At 40.4% G+C, this 24,927-nt stretch overlaps 1 protein-coding gene and 1 long non-coding RNA gene across 2 annotated transcripts in view; one reads left to right on the top strand and one right to left on the bottom strand.

Moving 5' to 3' along the window:
* The window catches only part of FMN1 (formin 1), a 265,054-nt gene that overhangs the window by 66,081 nt on the left and 174,046 nt on the right, over nucleotides 1–24,927 (top strand). Inside the window, exons 4-5 of the mRNA XM_037056139.1 lie at nucleotides 15,520–16,280; nucleotides 20,767–20,917. Of these exons, the coding sequence (XP_036912034.1) occupies nucleotides 15,520–16,280; nucleotides 20,767–20,917 (912 nt within the window). The remainder of the gene's footprint in view (nucleotides 1–15,519; nucleotides 16,281–20,766; nucleotides 20,918–24,927) is intronic.
* Nucleotides 990–15,596, bottom strand: LOC118993636 (uncharacterized). The gene is made up of 3 exons (XR_005067903.1): nucleotides 15,518–15,596; nucleotides 7,088–7,098; nucleotides 990–1,004 (listed from the first exon to the last, which is right to left on the bottom strand). It is a non-coding gene; the product is annotated as an uncharacterized LOC118993636 (long non-coding RNA).

Genomic DNA, 24,927 nt, shown 5'->3' with positions numbered 1-24,927 from the left:
TGAGGGAAAGGTGATGGTCCAACACTGAGATTCCTAGTAATCTAAATATTTAAAGTGTAAGTAGTTTGTAATTATTTAGAATAGACGGCTGGCATGGGTACTTGAGTCAGTTCATTTTTCATGACGGGTGCATGGCACAAAGCTGGCACCTAGAAGCTGTCGTAGTTGACAGGCACAGTCCGTGGGAAAGCAGCGCCTTGATGATATGAAATGCTACAGTAGTTATACAGCGATACGGACGTTTTAGAGCTGGTCCTGTATTTCATTAACCTGTATACTTAGTTAATGACTTTTGAATGCCTTCTGAAGGAATTATATATGAGTTTTCAGGTAATAGAGCCCCCGTCTTTTCACATTATTAATATGTGCAGCCATAACATGTAAGATGGAAATATTGCCAGAGAGAGAAAAAATTACAGCCATTTATAACCCTCTATCAAACTAAATTTGTAGTGACATTTCAACTTTGCATAAGATAGTCAAACATTTATTTTGAATATAGTTCATGAATTATATTCCATGTTCGATAAATTGGGAAATAGGAACACTGACTTACACTCATCTTTCAATTACTGGAAAAAACCAAAAATGTAATCGTCATAATAATTATCTTTTGAAAAAGCAAAAATTATAGTGATGAATATCAATCAAAAGTAATACCCTAGTTTAACTGAAGGGGAGGGGGAGTGCAGGAGAAAAACAAGAATGTGGTTTGTCTGTATTCCAGGAGAAAAGAATTAAGTCAAAATGAGATCTGATCCTTTCCAAGTCATTCTGTGTGCATCATACTTGAGTGTAATTTCACATGGGTCCTGATGTTCCAAGTATCATTAAACATCTAGTAATCAGAACAAATGTTCTGCCAAATTCCATTTATTTTCTTAACTGTTTAAGGCATTGAGCACCCCAGATTTATAAATATATAATTAAAACCCTGATTTAAAAAATAAACCTAGATGGGGGATTTACATTTTTCTTAATCTGTGTTTACACAAAGAAGATATCTGTTTTTAAATATCACTTCAGATCTTTGTAGGCTCAAATAAATCAGTGCGACACTTTGCCAAAACTGTTTCTAAAAAAGATGAGTTTTGATGCCTTTTGGTCAGGAAGTTTTAGAATCCTCTTCGTGCTCAAAAGGAAGATTATTCTCTTTCCCTCTGTTTTCAAGAATATGAGCTTAGGTGCTGTGGATGGACTTTTTCGCTTGCCTGCTGTCAGACTGTATGCACCCTCCACCGCAGATGTTCCAAACGAAGCAAGCGGAGTTCCAGAAGCATTTGTGTCTCTTCTTAGATAGATGCTTCACTGAGGATGTTTGATGAGCCTCATTGCTTACATGCAGCAACTCGAAAAGAGCCTGCCATTATGAAGAGTAAACCTGTCACCCACATTATCACGGGTGCAGTTTGAAGGTTCTTTTTGTTGACCCAGGCATTTATATGACCCCTATTCTAATCATGTCGGTGTGTCTCCCAGCAAAGGAAGATTGGAAAATAACTCATAACACTTGGACGTACATGAAATCAAACATGTCAGTGGGCTCCTCAATTATTTCGAAGTGGAAATATATTTGGAACTGTAAACTTCTTGCCAATAAAAGATTATGACTGTCTTTGGTGTAGAATGTTTGTTTTGACTAATTTGGGGTCAATCCCTTTGTCATCTCTCATTTGGGCCCAGTGTATGTTATAAAGCAATCCAGTCTGGAGGTCTGCTGAGTGATCCAAACTTACAAGGTCTGAATGGAGGTGGACCTGGATCTTTGGACTCATGGGTGCCAGAATGTCATGAGACTAGGAAAGAACATGGTCTCCATCCAGCTGTGCACTTAGCAGCTAGGACCTCACTGAGTGATAATAGAAGTAATCATACAGATCAGAGGGGTTTTAATCATACATGTAACAGGTCTTACACGGGCCCTACTCCAAATTCCTTCCCCATCCTTCCTTTTGCTAACTGAATGCAGTAGTTATAGGCACAATAGCTTTAATGACTTCTAGAAGTGGGTTAGGAACATCGCTGTCTGAATGTCTGCTTCGTGCCAGGCACTACTCGTGGTTCTAGGAGTGCCTCAGGGAACAGGGGAGACAAAAAGTTGAGTCCTCGTAAAAGTGACGTGTTGAGAAGATGGCAGGAGGGAGTGAAGGTCACGCAGTAGGCATAATAATCACCAGAGCAGGAAGAGGACCAGAGTTTTGTACTGTCAGAGAAGGCGAGAGAGGCCAAGTTCAAGTTCAGTTGCAGAGTCTTCCCAAAGAAGAATGAGGAAAAATACACTAAATAGGGTAACTCAGGGAGCCATTAGTGATTTTTGTGAGCATTCTCAGTATCATGGTGGTGATCTGAATCAGATTTTTGAAAAACTGCACAAAGGGTATGGTAAAGATGGAAAGACAGTCCATGATTGGCTAACCACTATGCCATACAACTGAAACTGGTACGAAATAATCTTAAATGTAAACTGTAATTTAAAAAAAAAATTAAAAAACGTTAAAAGATGCAAAGACAGTAGGTAACTGAAAATCTTTTAGAGTAATGCCTGTAAGTGCATAATGGGAGATTGTGTCTTAGCGGGGTGTCAGACTTAGGTGAGTGTTCTGGTTTTTGTGAGCAGTGGGTAGGTGTAAGAAAAAAGGACTTGAGTACTTTTTAGGTAGGGGCAAAAAGGTGAGAGAGGTACTCGTTAGTGAGTAGGTACAAATTGCTTGAGGAGAATCTTGACATAAGCTATGTCAAGATTGTCGGTGTCTTGTTCATGAGAGATATCGTAGCTTTTGTTTTATGATACAATGCTAGTTTATTTTCACGTTCGTTCTCAGGGTATATGGGTCCTATTTAATGCAGTTTATTTAGAAGAAAGGTTAACTTTTATTTAAACCACATTGTCTTTACCCCTTTTTCTTAGGCCACCGTCAAACAATAGATATAAACCTATACATAAGGGAGATATGGATTGTGCTAGTAGCTTCCAACTGATAGTACACTATAACTACTTGCTGTTAGTTGTACCAGTATTATATAAACTCTGCAATGTTTTTCACTCAGAGTATTTCTTAATTTGTTCTGACTATGTGGTTCTGAGTGTCTTTCGTCTTTGTATGAAATGTATATATATCAGGAAGTAAGACAGGTCATGGCATCCTCATTTCACAGAATGGAGAGAACTTGCATTTATAATACTGGTGAAATGATAGGCCCCTTGTGTTTTAGAGACCTGGAAGTATAGAAGGAAACTGTTTTAAATGCCTTGTGGAACAGACCGTTCTTACAGGTGGTATGTCTAACTAAGAAAAACAATTACCAGTCAATTGCAAATCCAAGACACACTTTTAACAGAATAGTCTGATCCTTACTTTGGAGGCTGACATAGGAAAAACACTAATAACTCTTCCAGTTGGTCTGAGACTAAGAAGATATTAGGTGTCTCTTTACGGAGCCAAAAATGAGGACCTTGTATTCTTGAAAGCACTTATTGATCAACTACTTTGAGAAAATCAGACTCCTTATACATAATGTGATAGGAAATAGACCATGAGAAGGAGGAAGAAATGAGACGTCATAGTGCTAAAGGCAATATAACATCCTGCCTATGCTATGAACTCAGTGGTCTCTCACTCCCTGGCCGTGTTCTCACAGAGCTGCAGGGTTGGAGTGGTACCGAATGGGGCGGTGCCATCTCAGGTCCTTACCACCAGCCACTTCCCAGCCCTGGCCTAGAGGGAGAAAGCTCTGGAAGTTGGGCCACAGAAGTGGAAATGCTATAGACTTGATGAGAAAGGTTCAACTTTTATCTTACGGAATTTGGACATTTGTGTCTCTTTAAGACATGGATACTTCTTTACATGTTTTGGGACAAAAGATTACATGCTCTTTTAAAATAACATTCAAACGAAGTGTTTACAGAACTGCTGAAACACCTCCTTGGATCCCTAAACACCTGGTTTGTAAACTTCCTAATCTTTTTCTGACCTGTTGGTTTTACAGATGAAGAAAATAACCAGAGATAAGAAGCAAATTCAAGGTCATACAGCAGTCTTACGCTGAACTAAATCAAGGCACTTTGACCACTGTTTTAGTGCTTTTTCCATTACTGGACCCAGCCTATCCAATTATAGTAGAAAATATTTCTCCTTGGGTCTCTTAGTTAAAGGTTGAAGACTAGACTCGATTCCGTGAGCCCTATTTTTGGCATTTCACCTTATGTCTTGTATAATGAGTGTGCCTTTTGGCTGCAGTGAGCAATTATTGGCCCCTCGCTTCCTCTAGAGGAGGCATCTTAGGCCAGAGCTCAGATCTTAATAAAAAACACATAAACCCTTTTGTTTATTCTCCCTGTCGATTACCCTATAATTTAAAACCCATTCAATGGCAGATTTATCAAGTGACTAATCCCTGAGAAGGCTCAAAGTGGCAAAGAGAAGGTGGTTGTGGCCTAGGTACACATCACTGGTCATTTGTTCAAATATTAAGGTGGGAAGCCAAATATTCCTTGCTTACTCGTGAGAATATATTCAGGGAGGTTAGTTATGAGCGTTTGGGCCTGGCATGTCTCGTTACTGGATGAGGAAAGCAACACAGACAACCTGGAAATTCTTTGCCAGACAAATTGACCTGTATGGTCCTTGGTTTTCTTCTTGTCAATGACAAAGTTATGTTTGAATAATAATAATAATAATAATAATAATAATAGTAATAATAATAAAGCCACATAGGTCAGCTATCTTAAAAATTGAAATCACTCACAGATATCTTTTTTACTTTATTTTATTAATTTTTAATAGTTCATCTTTATTGTTTTTACATTTATCCCCAATACCCTCTTCCATCTCCACCTACTCTCCCCACCCCCCACAATCACCATACTGTTGTTCGTGTCCATGAGTTCTTTTCTTTTCTGCTCGGTCCTTCCACCCCCAAATCTCCCCCATCCAGAGTTGTCAGCCTGCTCTCTGTCTGTGAGTCCGTCTCTATTTTGCATGTTAGTTCCGTTTGTTTATTAGATTCCACACACAAATATCTCTTTTCAGCTAGAATATGAACTTTGTGAAATAGAATGGTTTCTTTTTTAAATATGTGTTAGATTTATTGGGGTGATATTGATGAATAATCTTACATAAATTTCAGGCATGCAGTTTTATAGTATGACATCTGCACACGCCACTGTACGCTCACCACCCAAAGCCTAGTCTCCATTGCCACGTACTTGACCCCCTTTACCCTCTCTGGCCTCCCCTCACCCCCCTCTTCTCTGGTAGTCACCATTCTGTTGTCTGTGTCTGTTGGTTTGGGCTTTCTTTGTTGTTGTTTGTACGTTTGTTTTGTTTGTTCATTTGTTTTTTGTTGTTTCCTATTTCATGTATGAGTGATGGTAGAGAGATCATAGTCCATTTCACTGTGATGTGATGAAGACTTCTTTATAGTCTGTTGGGTTTTACAACATCACTATGAAGAGTAAGCCCATATGTAGGCAATTTATCATGATCAATCTCCTGAGCCTCCTCTTGCTACCAGAGTGCTATAAAATTGGTAGAGATATGGAAACTATTTTTCTAATCAGCAATCATACAGTCTTGTGTAGAGATGTCATTTTTACCTTTAATACCAGAAATAACTCAACAAGTGGTCCCTCCTTACTTACTCCCTTAAGACAGTGCTATTTAAGTAACTTAATACCATTTTAAATTTCCTACCCTTTTTTCATTAAAAAAATGTTTGGAGTACGTGAAGCAAACATAGTTGAGGGATCTATGTCGTAGTTTCTAAAGTGATACTTGGGCAGATGGGCATTGGCCATAGTATGATATACCTTCATAGAAATTTGTGAGTCGAGAAAGAAACATTAGTGATTGTTGTAATTACTTGAAGAGCCTCAGTTTATCAGTGTTAAGGACAAGGATTTACCTCCTGTTGCTTCTAAGGCCACATGTACTCTTGGATGGGTTGTATATACTTCATTGCACTGCCTGTACCTTCAGTAGTAATAGTAATTATATAGCATAAAATTCCAAGTCCTCTTTTTTAATAGAGAAGGAATTAGTACATTGGCTCATTGCCCAGAAATGTACAGTCTTAGATTTGCTTATTAGGTTTAGAATTACTTTTTGGAAAAATGAAGTAAGTCTGAAAGTCTGAAAATCATTTCCATGGATATCTCCAGGTATACCCATTCTGTGACTTCTACCATATTTAGCGATACTAATAACTTAAAAATAAATTGTTACCCAAACCTCCCATGAATAACAATTTTTTTACTTCACAAAAACACTCTGGCTATAGTGATGTTTTGTTTTGTGTCCCAGGTAGGAACCTCAGTCCAGATTTCAGAGATTTCTTCATTTGTTTTACCTCCCCACTGCTTCTTTGAATGACTATCTATATTTGTTTGTTTTAATTTATCTCTGAATACTTACAATAACTATCATATTTCAGAAATAATTTACAACTGCGTGTGTGCTGCGTGCTGAACTGCTGGTGTGTTTTAGAGCACCTTAATGAGTCTGCCCGGCCTTGTGTGTGCTTTTGCATTCAGAGTGGGGGTTGGGACTCTGGAGGCTACTGTGTGTGAGTCCTCATGACGCTTTCATGAGCAGAGCTGTATTCTGGAAGCTTCTGATAGAAAGAGAGATGATAAAGCCTTGGGTATAGAAGTAGCATTTTATAACTAGAAGAAACCTTAGTAATTAGGTATTTTAAACCTCTTACTTTAGATATTAATAAAATGAGGATTACAGGAAGTGAAAAAAATTTGGCTCAGTGCAAGTATCTACTGCCTGGAATGACTGGGAGCAGAATCCAGACCTTCTGACCTTCAGTCAGCGCGGCCCTCCCACTTGCCTGGGAACCAAAAAACCCTTCAATCTATTTACTCAATGACTCCAGTCTTTTTCCAAAAGGATGGAGAGCGAATATTTTAAAGAAAGCATCTTTCATTAAAAAGTGTCACTATTTTTGTGTTGGCATTCTGACTTTCTAAACAGTATCGAGTGGGAAGGATTAGTAATTACTGAGGATCTGTGATAAAGTGAAAAGAGCACAGGACTAGGGTGAGGGATCTGAATTTGAGTCTAGCTCATTGGCAATTTACTGAAAACCTCCCTCATCTAGGAAACAGTTACAGTACCAGCATTCTTACTGGGTATTGCTGTCATTATATGCATGAATATAGTACAAATGCATTGTGAGGCATAGGTAGCATATCATGTTGTTAGTCAATAATTATGAATTCTTACTTTAGCCACTATCAATTGATATCACTTCAAAATAGTAAAGTGGAAAGAGCATGGATTTTAATATCTGATCAGGATTCAAATTTGTCTCTCATTGTGCAAGTTACAATTTTACACAAGTTAACACTTCATCTAGAACATCTGCTTTTCAGAGTAGCAAGGAGTAAGTGAAGTCACCCGGCACAGTGCCCCACACACTCACTCCACGTTGGTTTCCTTTCTCTCGATACCTTCACTGAGTATCAGCACAGCAGAAAATTACTGGAGATAACACCACTTTTACACGTGTGTAATGTAACTTTGTACTCTGGAGCGCTGCGTGGGTTGGGTTTTACTCCTGAGTCAACTCAAGTGCTATTTTATCTTTTAATTGCTCTTTACCCCTTCTTTTCCTGCTCTGTTTCTCTGTTTCTCTATCCCTCCTAGCAAGTTCCAATTACAGCAGTGTATCAGATATGCCTCATGTTTCCGAGTGCCCCTGAGATGGCCTCTTAGTTATAGCACATTGGGATTTATTTCTGATAAGAACAAAAAAGGTATTGATCATAGTTAATGAAAACCAGCTATTGTTAACTTGGGGGATTTTCATCAAACCTAATGCCATTCTTTTCATTAGCAGAGACTTTGGTTTTTACATTAAGAAGTGTCAGTTAAGTAGGGAGTTTTTGCAGCCTGTACAACCTCTATAAGCAGAACAGAAAAGCCAGGATGCCCACATCGAAAGCCATGGAGCCACCGTCTTCTCGCGTTACCTACGAAGAAGGCAAGAACAGAATCCCTTCCCTTTGCGGTGTTTGCTCACACTGGTTTTCTGAGGCAGTGAAGGCTCATTGTGCTCCTGGGCAGTTCCCAGGAGTTGTCTTGCTCTCTCCGACCTAAGAATGTGGAATTTGGAAGAGTACCTGGAAAAGACTGACTTACTCAAGTTGTTAGCAGATAACTTGAATGGTACCGGCCCAGTCAGCCCCTTTGGGAGAGAATGCTTGTAACAACAGAATGCTACCGGGTGATTTTCCACAGTGCTTGGCACCGCCTTGGTATCTTTCATCAGTGGGCACTTTTCTCCTTGACAGACATGTTTGTGGGGACCAGACAAGTAAAAGTCTCCGTCTGTTGCTTGGGTTTCAGTGCAGTGTGTTCCTTTGATGATATCTCTGAGCAGTGGTAATGTGGAGGATATTAAAAAATAATGAGGATTTGGTAGGGGAAGGGAGGGCAGCCCCCACGGAGGCTGGGGAAATTACCTAGAGACCAGTTCCTAATCAGATTAGAATCATAAATGTAGTTTAATTCTACTGGATAGTTTATTCTATTTATGGGAATGACCTTAAAATTTACTGTAAAGAGAATGCTTATCTACATGAAGTATTTTAAATTGTTAAAATTAGATATGATCAATATCAACTTTTAGAAATACCTGAACTTAAAAAAAAGCCTTGATGTTTTATCTGAATTTTCTAGGCAATAACAACTATGGAATCTCAGGGTTTATGTTGTGCATGGAGCTGTCAGAGGAGAGGGAGACCAACAGGTCGTTCTCTTTTACAAATTTTGCAGAGTTGGGAGTCTAGTTTAGTGAGTAATACAAAGGCACAAGAAAGTCATGATATTGAAAGCTAAAAAATAATTCAATCCAATAAGCATTTATGGATCACTAACTAGCCAAGCAGTATGCAATGTTCTGGAAGTTCAAACACGAGTAAGCCATGGTCCCCAACTGCCTGGAGCTTTTAGATTTGCAAGGAAGATAAACATAAATGACTCTAACGTAATGTGAACCTTACAAGTTCTTTGGCAACAAAGTCAAAGGAAAACTTTTGTCAAGAAGAATTAAAAAAAAAACATTTAAGCCAGAAGGTTCAGTTGAGCTTGACTGAATTGTCCTTCGGGGCTCTCACTAGGTGAAAATGGAGAAAAAGGGCATTGTAAGTAGGGGAAAGGGCATGCGCAAAAGCTTAAAGATGTGGGAGCTGATCATATGTTTGGATCTTTAATGGTGTGACATAGGGAATGTATAGAGAAAAATGAGCAGAGGGCAGGTTTCGAAGAGCCATGGGAAAGCATTAAGGCTTCTATGCAATGGGGAATGACTCTTCTCAGTATTGGTAATGGAGGAGTACTCCCCATCCCCCCACCCCCCAATGAAGACCTATCAGAATTAGGAAGAGGCTTTTTCAAATAACACATGTTCCTTTGGAGATTCTGAAATGAGCCAGGTAAGAGTCATTGCAAAAATAGTCTACCAATATTGTGGTGTTATACTCTCTCAGCTGTGTTTGTACTAGAATAAAGATAAGAACAGCTGCTGTTGGTGTCAACTCTGGCTGCCCCTTGGAATTTCTTGGGGAGCTCTAAAAACACTGGTGCAAGGGCACCTTCCCAGACCAGCGGAATGATGCTATGTGGGGATGGTCCTTCCCAACAGTATTTTTTTTACAAAGCTATCTTGGTGTTTCTAATAAGAGCCACTGTATTAGACAGATAATAATAGTGCCAGTGAAGGAAAAGGATTATTGAAACAGAATAATTGCATTGGGATTGCTCTCTTAAAGACTGTGAACTTGAATCTTGCTTAGGAGATGGTTATAGATTAACAGACTGTTGCAGGTGGGAAGAGGATGTGATTTAAAAGGAAAGAAATAGAAGTAATCAAGGTAAGAGTAAAGGAAGGTAGATAAAAATATAGATAAAACCCGGATGAAGTCTGGTAGGTAAAAACTTGAGGAAGACTGGAAAGACATAAAACCTTAGTACCCATCTCCTTTCAAATTATATATTGAGACAAAAGCAGAAAAACAGATATTTAGCAGAGGGGGTCAGGGAGAGGGAAACCTGCAATGCTTTATATGTCCTAAAGAACATTTATCTGAAAATGCATGGAAGGTTTGTCACTCTTTGTCTCCTATGTACAAACACCATGTCCAGTGTGAAAGTAAAGGACACTGGGAAGAGAGTCCACAGGGTTTAAAAGCATTGTGTTCCCTTGACCCAGCCTTAGCTGCAATTTTGGCTGTAAGAACCTGGACTTGGCATTTTATAAAGACTCCCAGGATCCCAGGCAAACATTATCCAGCAGTACATGCTTATCCAACAGAAAGTTCTATGCTCTGTGTTGATTCACCAAATCATTAACAGTCCTTCCAGCTATGGCTCTAGACACAGGATGCAAAAGGGCACATGGTGTCCATGTGCAACATAGAAGTGACCCTTAACAGGAAGTAGAGTGAAAAGTGGGGTTACTTACAAACTAGCTTTCCCAAGGGCTCGATTCATGGTGTGTGTGGACTCGAGGTTCTTCATTTGTAACAGAGGCATGCACAATTGCAACAATTGATAGGATATGGACAGATACAAAATGAATGAGGTGCTTATTACTTTAATCACTCTGAATTACTATGTCATGCTGAGCTCTGAACACAGCCAAGACAAAATCAGAATGATCAAAGGGATGCTGAAACAGGGAAGGGCAAAGGTAAGGTGTTTCTTTATGTGGGCCATTTAAATTTTAATGGTCAAAAGGTTTCTAACTGTAATCTCAGCATATTGATAAGGAATTCATGGAGATTCAACATTTCATTCTTATTTGGTAATTCTTCCTATCAGTGAATACAGTTTGTAAGGAAGCCATTCATGGGATCTGTGCTTGGTAATCTGCCCCCTACTTTGGGTGGTTGTGGCAGAGGGGTATTGAGAGAGAACACCATTTGCAAAGGCTCGGACGCATGGAAAAGCATGGTCCTAGGAGAGGCAAGATGTTATGTAAGACTGGAGTCCAGAGCCTGTCTAAGGAAGGGGCAGGTGCCAAAAGTGGAGAAAGTTGGCGGGAAGTGAATTGGAAGAGCTTTCAGTGTGTTCTTACTAAAAAGCTCTCAATGTCAGTCTGTAAGTAATGGCCAATCATTGAAAGGATTTTAAGGAACAGAGACCTTTTTTATAGAAAAAAAAATGCCTTTCTAGAACCAATGTGGGCAAACTGGAATGGGAGAAATACATTAATTACATAGCTCTTGCCATTGCCCAGGTGAAGAGGACTCCACTGAAAAGCTGAAGCAGTGGGTATGGAAGGAAAGGGATGAATCAGATCAATTAATGTAACTCATTGATAAGTAACATGTTGGGAATGAGAGAGAAAACGGGACTCTACATGGTGTCCAAGCTTCTGGGGGTGATGATTGGGGGGATGATGGTGCCGTTAACTGCAATAAGGGATTTCGGGGGCACAACCTGGGGTTTGGCAAAGATGGCTTTGTTTTCGGGTGCGTTCAGTCTGAGCTGGTAGACCAGTCAGGAGGAGAGCTGGCATCACAGTTTGAAGGTAACGATTTGGAAGGGACAGTTTATAGTAAGTGTCATTTCATATGAATATACAGGATGACCCAGAAGAATTGTGGTTCGGAAGGGATGAAATGGCAAGGAGGATGCCTGGTGAATAGCATTTAAGGGATGAGGACACACAGATTGACCAAAGAGAGCCCAGAAGCAGAAGGAAAATGGGGCTGGATAGAGAGGGCATATCAGAAGTTTAGGGAAGCAGAGAGGATTGGAAGGTGTGGACAATAGTCACCTTTACAAAACCACTGAAAAGTGCTGACTGAATATACCACTCAAATTGTGTTTTGGGAGGATAATGGGGGCAGAAGCTAACTGCAGTTGGTTGAAAGCAGGATGTCTACAAAACTGGATAAAGCAAGAGATCTGTGCTTTTCCCCCCCAAAACTCTAGTGTGATGAAAAAGAGGTAGGGTGGGAAAGAAAGGCTGACATCTAGAAGGGATTCAAGAAGGATTTAGCTATCTTTGTTTTGCTTGAAATGGCTCGAACATGGTGCTGGGGAACATGCTGAGAGTCAAAAGCAAGTTGGCCTCTGATCTGTGCCATAGCAAGAGATCATAATAAGGACAGCAAGCTTATGTACACCCTCTGGGCGGCATTTTACACACGAGGCCTGTCCAGAAAGTATCCAGCCATGTACTATGAACAATAGAAGGATTTATTGAAGAAGATACAAATACAAGACACATTGTACATAGGACAGTGAGATGTCGGTCCCCTTCAGAGTAGGCACCTTGGGACCTCACACAGTTCTTCCAGTCATGATCAGCTGCCCCATCGTATTTTCCTGAATCCCATCAATGGTCTGAAATCTCTTCCCTTTCAAGGTGATTTTAGTTTGGGGAAAAGCCAGAAGTCACAGGGTGCCAAATCTGGAATGTAGGGGGCCTGAGTCACCTGGGTGATTTGATGTTTCACCAAAACACTCTGCAGGAGACGTGCTGCATGAGCAGGCTCGTGTTGTGATGAAGCTGCCGATCACCAGTTGCCCAGAGCTGCGGCCTTCTGAATCATCTGAATACTTTATGTGTAGGAATGTTGAAGCTTAATACAAAATTTGATGCAGATGTGTCGCTCTCCTCGCTTAGTCATTTTGAATGTGACAGCCACACAGTGCACATGCTCACTCAACAGTGTCTACCGACTCCACTGACTAGTACAGTGAATGTTTCATTGTTCATGCATGCACATTCCAGTCCACTCTCCTTAGCTGCTATGCAATATCGATGTCCCGCAAACTGTCCTCATTATGTCAACAATGGCTGGACTTTTTCCATAAAGTCATATGAACTCATCCTGCTTCTCATAACTGCCTTGTGATATGAACTCTGTTATCACTCCCATTTTACTTATGAGAAAATTGAGGTACACAGCACTGTAATAATGTTCCCAATTTGTGCACTACCCTCTATGCTAAGCAAATGCATTACAGAGCCACCCAAATGGTGTTCAGATGTCTCCTTAGCTTCAGTGAGTTCAGAAGATGGTTGGTTGTGTGGAAAGCACGAGAGGCGGGGCCAGGCCCCTAATGTAGTTATGGGCCAGCTCTGACATAAAGGGGAAGCTTCTCTGTGGAGCACGTTTGTACAACTTTTTCATATTACTCAGAGGCTGAAGACTGAGTAAAGTCATTGGCTCATCAGTATTATTTTAATACTTAACCTTGTTGGAGGAAATTATTGGGAATAACAACCAAGAGTTAATTAGCTGTGGTCCCAGCCAGTTAATTAGCTGTGGTCCCAGCCAGTGTGGCTCAATTGTTTGGGCATCGTCCTGGGAACAGAAAGATCCTCGGTTGGATTCCCGGTCAGGGTACTTGCCTGGGTTGCAGATTTGGGCCCCCAGCCTGCATACAAAAGGCAACTAATCAGTGTTTCTCTTTCGCATCAATGTTTCTCACCCTCTCTTTCTCTCTCTAAGATCAAAAATAAAATGAAGTATATTTTAAAAAGAGTTTGTTAGCTGGGGCCGAATGGAACTAGTCACTAACATGAAATGGTGCAGGTCATTGAGGGTGGGAAGCAGGGCTGGGATAAGGGTGGAGGTGGGCAGGTGAGGGAGATGGGCGGGATGTTGAAACAAAGGTTATCTTGGGCACATAGTTGAGTGAGGCTTGAAATTACTTTCAGACATTTGGTAGAAGACCTCATGAAAGACTGGCCATTGTTTGTATTTGTGGTACATTATTTATCCCGTCTGCTTCAGTGTTTCCTAGTTTTGTGCCCATCGCCCAACAAAGGAGGCATTATCTGGACATTTTAAGAATTAGAGATCTGTTAGTCTCTTACAGTAATCTTGTCATGATCAACAGTAATGGACAGTAACATTTATTCAGAATTTACTGTGTCAGGCATAATGCCTACTGTTTTAGAGGAAGTCACTTATTTTATCTTTATAAAAACCCTAGAGGTGGTTCACTAGTATTCTCACTTTATACTTGAGGAAACTTAGGCTTGAAAACACAAAGTTTCCTGCCCCAAGATTATTGAGCTAGCAAATAGCTCAGCCAGGATGTGAACTAGATAGCATGAATCCAGAACTCAGGTGCTAAACACCTCTGTGCTCTATGAGAACACATGGTGCCCTGAACTTGCTAATCCTTCCCAGGTTGAATTGGGGCTGCCAGGTCCACATATCCGAAAGTCAGCTTTATGAAACCCTTGTCTCTAATTCTACTGACCATAGTTCTGTGGGGGGTTGATTCATAGAGAAAAAGGCAAACCTAGGAGAAATATCATTACAAGTGTATTAATGGCAGTAGAAAATCTTTCTGTGTCTTCTCTGCCTTACTTGACTAGGCTGTTAAAAATAGTTCTTTACCTTTTCAATGCAGAGTTGATCTGCAGTTGGTGTTCTACATGTCTGTGGGCTGAGATTATGGTAAAGAAAGCTTTGTTAGCCGTAAGGAAGGCTCTAGGGGCAGTGACTGAATATGTAACTGTTGCAGTGGGTGGTATTTATCCGTCCGTCTCTTCAGTACTACGAACTTGCTGTGCTGGCTTCTGGGACACAGACGTTAAGGCAGACCCTGCCCCTGTTTCATCTTGTGGAGTTTACAATCTGATGGGGTGGGTAGAAATGAAAGAATTCACTGGGAATATTTAATGACTACTAATTGGATTTGGGAAACTCTAATGAAACTAGACATTTGACTGCTTCCCAGTTAACTGCAATAGGCTGACTGGAAATGGACTATAATGACTGGGAATATGCCAGCTGTGCCAACAAGTGTGAAACCGTAGACTCAAGGCATTGAAATAACTGAAAATATAAGTATTAAAAAGACTGTCATAAAATAGAGCTTAAAGTGCTGGATATGTAGGAGAGAAATATAGCACGTCTTGATGTTCTCATTTTGTATGCATTTATGTTGATTATTACTATATTATGAATGATTGTTAAAGACACATACCATGGGAATTTTAGCGTGGAAACTTTTCTGAAAAATCCCTGTAGATAATAGCTCCTCCTTTCACCTTTCGTTTCTGCTATATTGACTGGGAAACCCCATAAAGGAGACATTCTAAGGCAGTCTGAGGATGGCAGCTCCAAGCCAGAAGGATCTCCAAATCTAATTTTTTCTCAAAGTATTTTGTTTTTCCAAACCAAATCCAACAGTAATAAAAGACATATTCAAACATTTATTAAAATTTTTGTCTTGCATTTGATATTAAAACCAGGTGAAAGTTCTTAGATGACAGTTTTACTATAAGCCTTAATCCATGGTAATTATCCTCCATGAGTTCATATTCAATGAAATTCTGCCTCTAGTCCAACTGTTTAGCCCTTGAAAAATTCATAAAGTGAAGTTTACACCTTGTTGGAGTCTCAAAAGAACATCTCTGTATTTGCCTGCATTGGTGTGAGCTATACTCTGGTGGTACGGGGATGGTACCGAATTTTTACTTCTGTTTGTTTTGATAAACACTTTACTTTCTCCCCCACTGATACCTCTACAGGCTCAGTTTGAACTTCAGGCCTTCCATATCCGGGGTGAGCATGCAGTGATAACAGCGAGACTCGAAGAAACCATTGACAGTCTCAAGCATGAGCTAGAACACCGTCGGCGAGGAGGAGGTGGAGAGATGAAAGATGTGTGTGTCTCCACCGACGATGACTGCCCTCCAAAGACCTACAGAAATGTGTGCATCCAGACAGACAGAGAGACTTTCCTCAAACCCCGTGAAAGTGAAGGCAAGACAACCAGGAGCAACCAAATAATACCCAAAAAGCTGAATATCTCCTCTTTAAGCCAACTCTCTCCCACAAATGACAACAAAGATATCCATGCACCACTTCAGTCTGTAGAAGGCATCTCCTCAAGTCAGGAGAATGCATCCCCTCTCCCTCCAGCACCACCCCTACCAGCAGCCATCCCGCCCCCGCCTCCCCTCCCACCTGGACTTGGACATTTGCCACCAGCACCTCCACAACCACCTGTGAGTGCTGGGCCACCGCCACCTCCGCCACCTCCTCTGCCTCCAAGTGCTGGACCTCCCCCCCCTCCTCCCCCCCCACCACTTCCGAACTCATTTGCTCTGCCCAACAGTGGGGGGCCTCCTCCTGCTCCAACACCCCCAGGACTTGTGCCCCCACCCCCTCCTGGCCTCTTCTTTGGAGTCGGCCCTTCTTCTAGCCAATGTCCTCGGAAGCCAGCCATTGAGCCCAGCTGTCCCATGAAACCTCTGTACTGGACTAGAATACAAATAAGTGATAAGAGGTAAGCTCAACACCCCTGGCTCATTTTCAGCTTGTGAATTCCTAGAATTTTGCACAAGTGATATTTTATTCATACGAGTTTATTATCTATCTGTGTACTGTAGCACTCATTCTCAAATGTGGTACAGTGAATGCTTTGGATGGACAAAGTTGGAGTGTTTTAAGTAGAAGGTTTCTCTCTGCCACATCTCGTCTGTATTTTCTGTGGATTGATTCTGGGAGAAATGACATGTCAGGTGTCTGACCACTCTCTAAAATAAACGGTCATTTTATAAACTAGAGAAGAGCCCAGGTCTAAGTCAAAGCCTTCTGTTATGATCAATTAGCAAGTGATCATAACAGACATTGAGCCTCAATCTGTACTGTAGGTTCCCTGAAGATTATTTCAGAGTATCTGTCTTGTCTTTAGACAGTATTATCAACCTTATGATCTGGTTTCTAACAGGTATGTGTAATTTTTCACTTTTTATTAAAAGAGCGAGACATAGCTGAGTCATTAGCTCTTCATGTCCAAGGGGGGGGGGGTCTAAGAATAGAAACTCTGCTTCAACTCAGGTTTCCCCGACTGCCCAGTGCCTTCATATCTTTATACCCCCTTGCCCATCAGAGAGAGGGCTAGAGTGTGATCAGCTGAAAAGCACCTTCTGTTTATACAGCTCCTTAAGCTGGGTCTGTAAGGCAGGAATATCTGGTTGTTTGGAAACTTCAACCAAATTTGGATAGGATTTCTTCCACCTTATTTCAGAGCCTGACACAAGGATAACAGGAGATACTGTTGCTTCTTGACTGTTCTCTAAATTTGAAGTTCATTCCTTTGCAAAGAATAGAGGATACAGAGTACATTTTTAGAGCTAAGTTTTTGAACTTATGTGCAAATCCAAATACAGTGATGGGTTTTTCAGTTTATATAATGTTTTACTTGGAGAAGTCAGGGTGTTGAACAAGATAATATGCAATTCACAATTATAAAGTAACTGGAAATCAGTGTAGGAGGATTGAAACCAAGTATATTGTGAACTGAGTTGATTATGTACTTCATATTGGTCCCTGTCCCCTCTCTTCCTCTCTCTCTCTCTCTCTCACACACACAAAGGGAGGGGAGATCAAGAGTTTATATATGAGGGAAATCCTGATAATCTGTAAAATGTTGATGCTTTATAATTTTCTAAACCAAAGAATGGTTAGAAAAATATGAGAAAACCCTGAAATAGCTCCTATCATTAACTAAAACACTAACATTCATTTCCCTTTTCCCATTCAAGACTCAGATGACAATTCCCTCATTAGTGTCCTGAAATTAGGGTGCAGCCCTCCCAGGGTGATGAATCCCGCCTGTTCAGATAGCACACATTGCTGTCCATACCTGTCTCCCTCACCTGCCTCCACCTCGTTCCCCATAAGGCTTTATGAGCAACCAGTATCGCAGACTATACCAAGGGTATTGCAGTGCCCCTGGGAGATAGGGCCCTTTGCCCAATGTTCAAAGGGGGACAAAGTCAAACTGGAGTTGGTATTTTTCCTTCCTCATGTAATTGGCCATTTTAAGAAAGAAAACCATTGAAAGCTCAAGCTCATACTAGTTTTATCGTAAATTTAGGGCTTCAGTTTTGAGCATAATGATGAGTAGATGAATGTACGAACTTTCCTGACCTGGGACATCAGGAGAGCCCTGCTTGGTGAACGTGTCAGTCTCGAGCCTGACTTTGGGGCACAAGGAGGCCCCCACTGCAATGTGTGAAGACTGCAGTATGAGCCTGGTCTGCTGCGCCACACATCCCATCTCCTACCGTGGGTCCCTCCTGATGTTTTTGTCCTGAGGGCGTGGCTACTTGTTTTGAACGAAAATGGGCTGAAGATTCTGTGTAGTATGTATTTATGGACAAAAGTAAAGTTATCTGGGATGTGCTCTTTTAAAGCAGATGAAATGTATTTTAATGTTTTGTATAGCCAGATGTGGTAAACACTTTGTATATTGTACACATGAAAAATTTTGGTCTTGGTCTCCTGGGTAACTGGGAGTAAAATGTGAATTTTTTCCACTATAGTCACACTGCCTTTCTTCCACCTAAATTGCTTTTCACTACTAACATGAACTGATTTTTAACTTCTGCCGTTTTGCTTCTTTTGGTCTGTTTTCTGGTTTCTAGAATGGGAAAGAGACATGTAGTTAAAGAAGAATAAATCGTCATCTCTCTCCTTTTTCATCTTCCTAATAATCTTTTTCTGCTTCTTTTCCTCCCCCTCCTCCATCTGCCCCCTTCCCCACTGCCTTTTCCTTTTTCCTCCTGCACTCTTCTTTGGAGCTAAAATTATATGGTCAGTGGTCAGAAAAGCGTTGACCATGAGTGCAGATGGTCCATTGTAAGTGAGTTCTTGTTACTGACCCACAAAATGCCAGGTACCCCCAACTCACTGAGAGGTGGTATTTCAGTCCTTTAGTTATCATTGGGAGCATATTTTCCCATAGAAACAGTGTTGTAAATGGTGACAAAGTGCTCACCCTGACTGCCAGACCTAATTTGCCCCAGAATATGAGTTACAACACTCGTCATACTGGCCTCAGCTCCGAGTTCTTGGAGCTGGGCCAAGCCATGCAGGCACAGGAGATGATGTGGATGAACCTGAACAGTCTGCCTTGTGCACTGTATCACCTCGTTTTAAGCATCCCCTCCTCAGCTTCCCAGAACGTTCGTGAAGCTCAAACCAGTAGCACTTAAACAGCTGCTGCTCCGAAATTCCCTGGTTCTCTTCTCCCATTAAGACCCCCTTCCTGAGTGCAGGCGAGATAAGCACTTAATACTAGTGCTCGTGTTTCAAACTGAAGGTAGGTGGCACAGGTGGATGGCTGAGGAAGGAGCACATAGATGGATGGACTCCACTGAAAAGGGTCTAGCCCATGGGTGATGAGTTTACGGGCATTTATTATACTGTGATATGTTATAACTCATATGTTACATAAATATTCCTACATGGCTCAAATATTATATTAGAAAAATGATAATTTAACAAAAAGTGGAGAGAAAGGAATGAGGCAGAACCAAAATGACATATTTCATGGAAGAAGCAGACACAGAGCAAAATGTGAACGTGCACATCTGAAAAGCCAGTGTTCCCAACTGCTTTGAATAGGAATATCACCTTCTAGTGTCAAAAACCTTTGGGGACCACTTTATACAATACTAGGGCAAAAGTTTTCATTGGCTGAGAAAATATGTATTGAAACAATATGTATTTTTCAGGTACATATTTTCAGGTAAGAGCTTATAGATATTGTGGATTATAACGTATAATATACTTGAAAGGCAACAGATGTGTAGACAAGACATTATTCTTCTCTGTTTGCATTAAAAGTGTTTAAAAATTAGGCTAGGAGCTAAGTTGAGGAAGTGGACATTTGGGAGGAACTGTGTCCTGACTACAGGGAGCCTGAGTAGCAACTCGCCTGAATGGGCTCTCCGAGCCAGCTCTCTGGTACTGGCTTTTCCATGACTTCTTCCCCATCTTTGTTTCACAACTAGGGTGGCCTTGTGTTTTGAAGACACAGGGAAACCATTTCCCCTTGACGGCTCTAGTTGAAATCCCAGTGAGGGCTGGTGCCATGGAGTTTTGGGGTTGTTTTTATTTTTAGTACTGTTGTTGGGGAGGGGTATTAGAACTCAAGTTTTTCTAAATGAGCACAACTCACTTACGTCTTATGGGTTCTGGACTGAGTTGACCAGTCAACTGTATTTAAGACCAGTAGAAGAAATCCAAAGAGAGGTAAACCTTGTTTTCAGGCTATCGTGTCTAATGCCCCCTTTTTACTACAAACTCTTTTATTACAAAATCATAATTGTATACTTCTGTAACATCATTTCACACTCAAGCACACCACATGACATTTAGGTGAAACATTCAAATTAAAACGATAAATTATCACACCCATGTTATTACCCTACCAAACACACTCAAGCAGATGTTACTTCTGCCAGACCCTGTATTTAAGAATTAAATCCCATCATTGTCTCAAGATCAGTCATCCCTTCAGCCTTTATGTAATTAATGCCCATGTTTATGCATCATGGGAATGCCAGGGACTGAGGGAGAAGCAGCTCACAGGGCCGCAACAGTCGGAATCCCAGGGTTTCTGACCCCCGTAAAGTTAGTCTCGCTCTTTCTCTCCGATTTTATCTAATGACCATTCTGTTTTGGAAATGTGTATTTGCTTTAATGCTGTATATCATATTTTGACTTAAAAAATTATGTAATACTAAAAGGTTTTCCAAACTGTACTAAGAATGTGTGCGTGTGTATGCATGTGTTTGTTTGTTTTTTTTTTAACTAAGATTTTGATGAACAGGTCCTGTCAGTTGGTTGACTTTTTTTTAAAATCAGGTTGTAAACTTATTATTTTTTTAATGAGTTAAAAAAATGAATTAGAAATTCTATTGTGTTCTGTTCTCTTATGTTTTGGTTGATAAGTTTAACTTCTCATTTTCTCTTTTAAGCCAAAGCGCTACACCAACCTTGTGGGATTCTTTAGAAGAACCTGATATTCGGGATACTAGTGAATTTGAGTATTTGTTCTCCAAAGACACAACTCAGCAGAAGAAAAAACCTCTTTCAGAGACCTATGAGAAAAAAAACAAGGTCAAAAAGGTACTGAGTGATTACAGTAATCATTGTAATAACATATATATACATACACATATATGTATTTGTCACACATGGAAATTCATTATGGGCTGCTAGTTTGCTTTCTCTGTTTCCAAAAAATGTTTTGGAAGGCTGTGAGTCACATGTGACAAAAAAGAGCCAATAGTTTGACAATGCATGCTTGCTATTTTGGTCATAGCACCTGAAGTTTCAAACTACTTTTTCAATTTAATTTAGACCTAGTGGCTACCATATAGTACTCGTATAAAACATTTCTGTCATTACAAAAAGTTCTATTGGATAGCACAATCTAAGCATCTGGGATATGTTGCTAAAAAAAACCACTAAGATTCTTGTCCTCTGGAGCTTACGTGAACAATCAATGTTAGAGACAAAAATTGTCTCAGGAAATCATGACTAAGGAGGATGAACTTTGGCCCGGTGGTGATGGGGCTACAGTTTTAAATAGAGTGTTCAGAATAGCCCTCATTAAGCAAGGTGATTTCTGAGCAAAGGTGTGAGGGCTTGAAATCTGATGCTCCCAGTAATCCTGTCAGAGAAAAAGTTTATTCTCAAGCAGTCAGATAAATGTGAGGTTGAATCACAACTGTGCCATGCACTGGCTATGTGACCTAAGGCATAGTTCTTCCACTCCGTGCCTTGGTCACCTAACCATGACATGAGATGACACCTATTTATATCATTATTCTAAGTGATTATTTTTAAAGTATATATATATATATATCCTGGCTGCTGTACCTCAGTGGATTGAGCACGGGCCTGTGAAGCAAAGGGTCGCTGGTTCGATTCCCAATCAGGGCATAGGCCTGGGTTGTGGGCCAGGTCCCCAGTGGGGGACATATGGAAGGCAACCACACACCGATGTTTCTCTCCCACTCTTTCTTCTTCCCTTCCCCTCTCTCTAAAAATAAATAAATAAAAATATTTTAAAAGTATATATATATGATATCAAATATATATATGTGTGTGTGTGTGTGTGTAATGCTCAGCATTGTGCCTGGCACACCACCAGCCCTCAACAAATGACGGCTGCTCTCATTTTGCTACTGTATCTGTAACGGTCACTGCTGTTATCTCTCTGCGTAAGTGCTTTGATAATAGCCTAGCTGGTGTAGAGAAGAAAGGAAGATACCCGGCCCTGCTATTAATTTGCTGGATGAGCTTGGATACATTGTCTTCCTTCTTTAGATCATGTTTCCCCTTTTCTATAAAAAGAGGATTAACCATATCTGAGTCCAGCTGACCCACCAGGATGTTGTGAAATTCAAATCTAAGAGGGTGTGGGGACCTTTTTTGAAAAGTGTGTGATATAGAACGATATTATCATCAACTCTTCATTCTTAGATTATATAGGTGGATTCGTCCACTGGTTCATATCTCAGGGTAGCACTGTGATTATGAAATCAGCTGTGCCTTACGGGGTAAGAAATAGCAAAAGTCCGAATGCAGTTTTCTGTGAATGAAATCAAACTTTCCCATTGACTTGAATTATGAATGAAAATCATAATGAAAGTTTTTCACCCCTCAAGTCCACTGGAATTGTGTTTTCATAAGAAAAATGTGACCCTAACAATGATTAAATTTCACAACAAACCTTTTAAAGAGACATGTTACATGGGACAGTTTGAATTTTTCTACTGAAACAATTAGTTCTACAGTATGGATGGACCTGTGAACATTATACTAGGTGAATAAGCTAGTCAGAGAAAGACAAATACCGTATGATTTCACTCATGTGGACTCTAATGAACTAACTGAGCTAACAACGAAATGGAGACAGACTCATAAATGGAGAGCATATGAGAGCTAGTGAGGGTGTGGTGCGAGGTTAGAGGGTGGAGGGATTGAACAAAAAGGAAAAAGAACTCATGGACATGGACAATAGTGTGGGGATTGCTGGGGGAAGGAACTATAAGGGGACTAAATGGTAATGGAAAAAATGCAATAAAGATTAAATTTAAAAAAATTAGTTCCAGGCAAAAAAATCAACTGAAATGCTATAAAGTGTATTCCCATACAGTTAGATTGGTATAAGATCAAATAAGTGTGCTTTAAAGACTGGCTGGCTTTTTAAATGCCATTTACAGAAACAGAAGACTTGCTTCTATACAAATCACAAAAAAAGGATCTTTATATTCTGTGCACTCACCTCAATTTGCCACTCCTAGGATCCTCCTCTGGTTAACTAGGAACTCTGCTAAATGCATTCTTATTCATTATCATATTAAACTTAGTTTCATTCCCTACTTCTTCTCAGATTGCTATTACTTCTTTTGTTTCCCTCTTTGGATGCTTGGTAACTTGTTGTTTACGCCCAAAACTAATTATTTCTGTTTTGGTGAATGAGTATTTTTAAAACATCAAAGCATTTGGTTGTTTATTCTCATTTCTTATCTCATAATTGTTTGCCCATTGAACAAAGGATTTTCACAAAGGCGGTTAGTCCTTGATATGTTTATTTTGCTTTACTGTCTGAGGAGGAAAACTCCCTTCGTTTGAACCCTTTAATCTTTCTGACCAGTGAGGTTGCTCTACCCCATCTAATCTGCACATGTGTAGTCTCCACTTTTTTCTTTAAGTGGGGCCAAGAACGTCAGTCCACTGGGCTTGATTGTCTCAAGGCTTCTTGGAGGGTTAGTGCGCTTCGTGGCCTACCTTAGGGCTGAGATTCTACGTTTTAAAGAAAATAACAAGCTGAATCAATGCCAGAAAAGGCTACGCCTGCCTCCTCTCAGCCTTCCTTCCATGCCTGTGGTCAGATTTCCAGCATCAAGTTGGATCCCTTGGTCTCTTCCGAGAGTCAGATGTTTGTTTTCTTTTCTCTTAAAATGAAAATGAAAGTGAATTTTAGAGGCTTTAAGCAGCTGAGGAGTTTCAGCATGGGAGGCCAACTTCATCAGCTGAAGCACAGAATGGTTCCCATACAAGACGACTGGGCGAACACTTGCCAAATAGGCCTTTCATAATGACTGATATGTAGTATATGTTGGAGATTAAAACAGCCAGCATTCTGAATCTTGGATATAGGGGCTTAGCCACCACTGACACATACATGTGAACATCTCTTAAATGGATCTGGTCTTCATCTCTCTCCGCATACCTCATGCCTGCAGAAAAAAACTGTCAAGATTCTGCTGAACTCAGATACTAGTTTCTAGCTTCATCTTCTAGACTAGCATTTGAAGTTCCTACCACTGGCACCAGTTTAAAGGAAATAGGCACATATGTTATTAAACTGGGCAGGCATCCTGTTCTATAATAATTTATAGTCTAAGAATTAGAAGGAACCTTCCCAATCACCTAATTCAGTTCCTTGATCTGGCACATGAGAAACTGAGACCTAGAAAGATGAAGTGACTTCTAGTGTGTCTGCACACTTTTAACTGGGAAGACATTGATAACGATGAAGACTTGAGAGGATGTACAAGAGCTTCAGCACGTTCATCTCCCCTTCATTTAAGCCATAATTTCACACACTGATGATGGTAACAATTATTGGGATCTATGATTTGATGTTTATGAATGAGAACAGCCATTATGAAAATCATCCAAAAATATAGCTACACTTGTGCAAATCTAAAATATTTCCTTCATTGTAAAATTATCCAGAGCCTTCAGGGTCTTCCGATAGGAAGCCAAATCTTTGAATAAAAAGATGTTTTACGTTTAACTCCAACATGAAACACATGGATTTGGACCTTTTTCCCTTGGACTCTACCGTTATTTTATATATTAGCTATAAATAAATGCTCACCAACAGATTTGCATTGGATACTCAGGCCTGTGCCAATCTCCTTCATGACACCAGACCACTCTGCCGAGACAAACGTAGCAATCACCAAATGGAGAAGCAGGGTTCAAAACGTCAGCTCTTATTGGCACCAATACTGAGTACTGTCTCCTGTTTTTTTCTCTGTGATAACCTTCAGACCAAGTTTTTACCTTTCCCACACTGGTTACTTCTCTGTAAAATGGGAAATAACAATTCTTTA

This window comes from Sturnira hondurensis, unplaced genomic scaffold, assembly GCF_014824575.4.
Source record: "Sturnira hondurensis isolate 20B ecotype Veracruz unplaced genomic scaffold, ASM1482457v3 Scaffold0008782, whole genome shotgun sequence".
NCBI classification, from domain to species: domain Eukaryota; kingdom Metazoa; phylum Chordata; class Mammalia; order Chiroptera; family Phyllostomidae; genus Sturnira; species Sturnira hondurensis.
The sequence above is the reverse complement of the archived record's forward strand: the minus strand, read 5'-3'. Positions and strand labels throughout refer to the sequence as shown.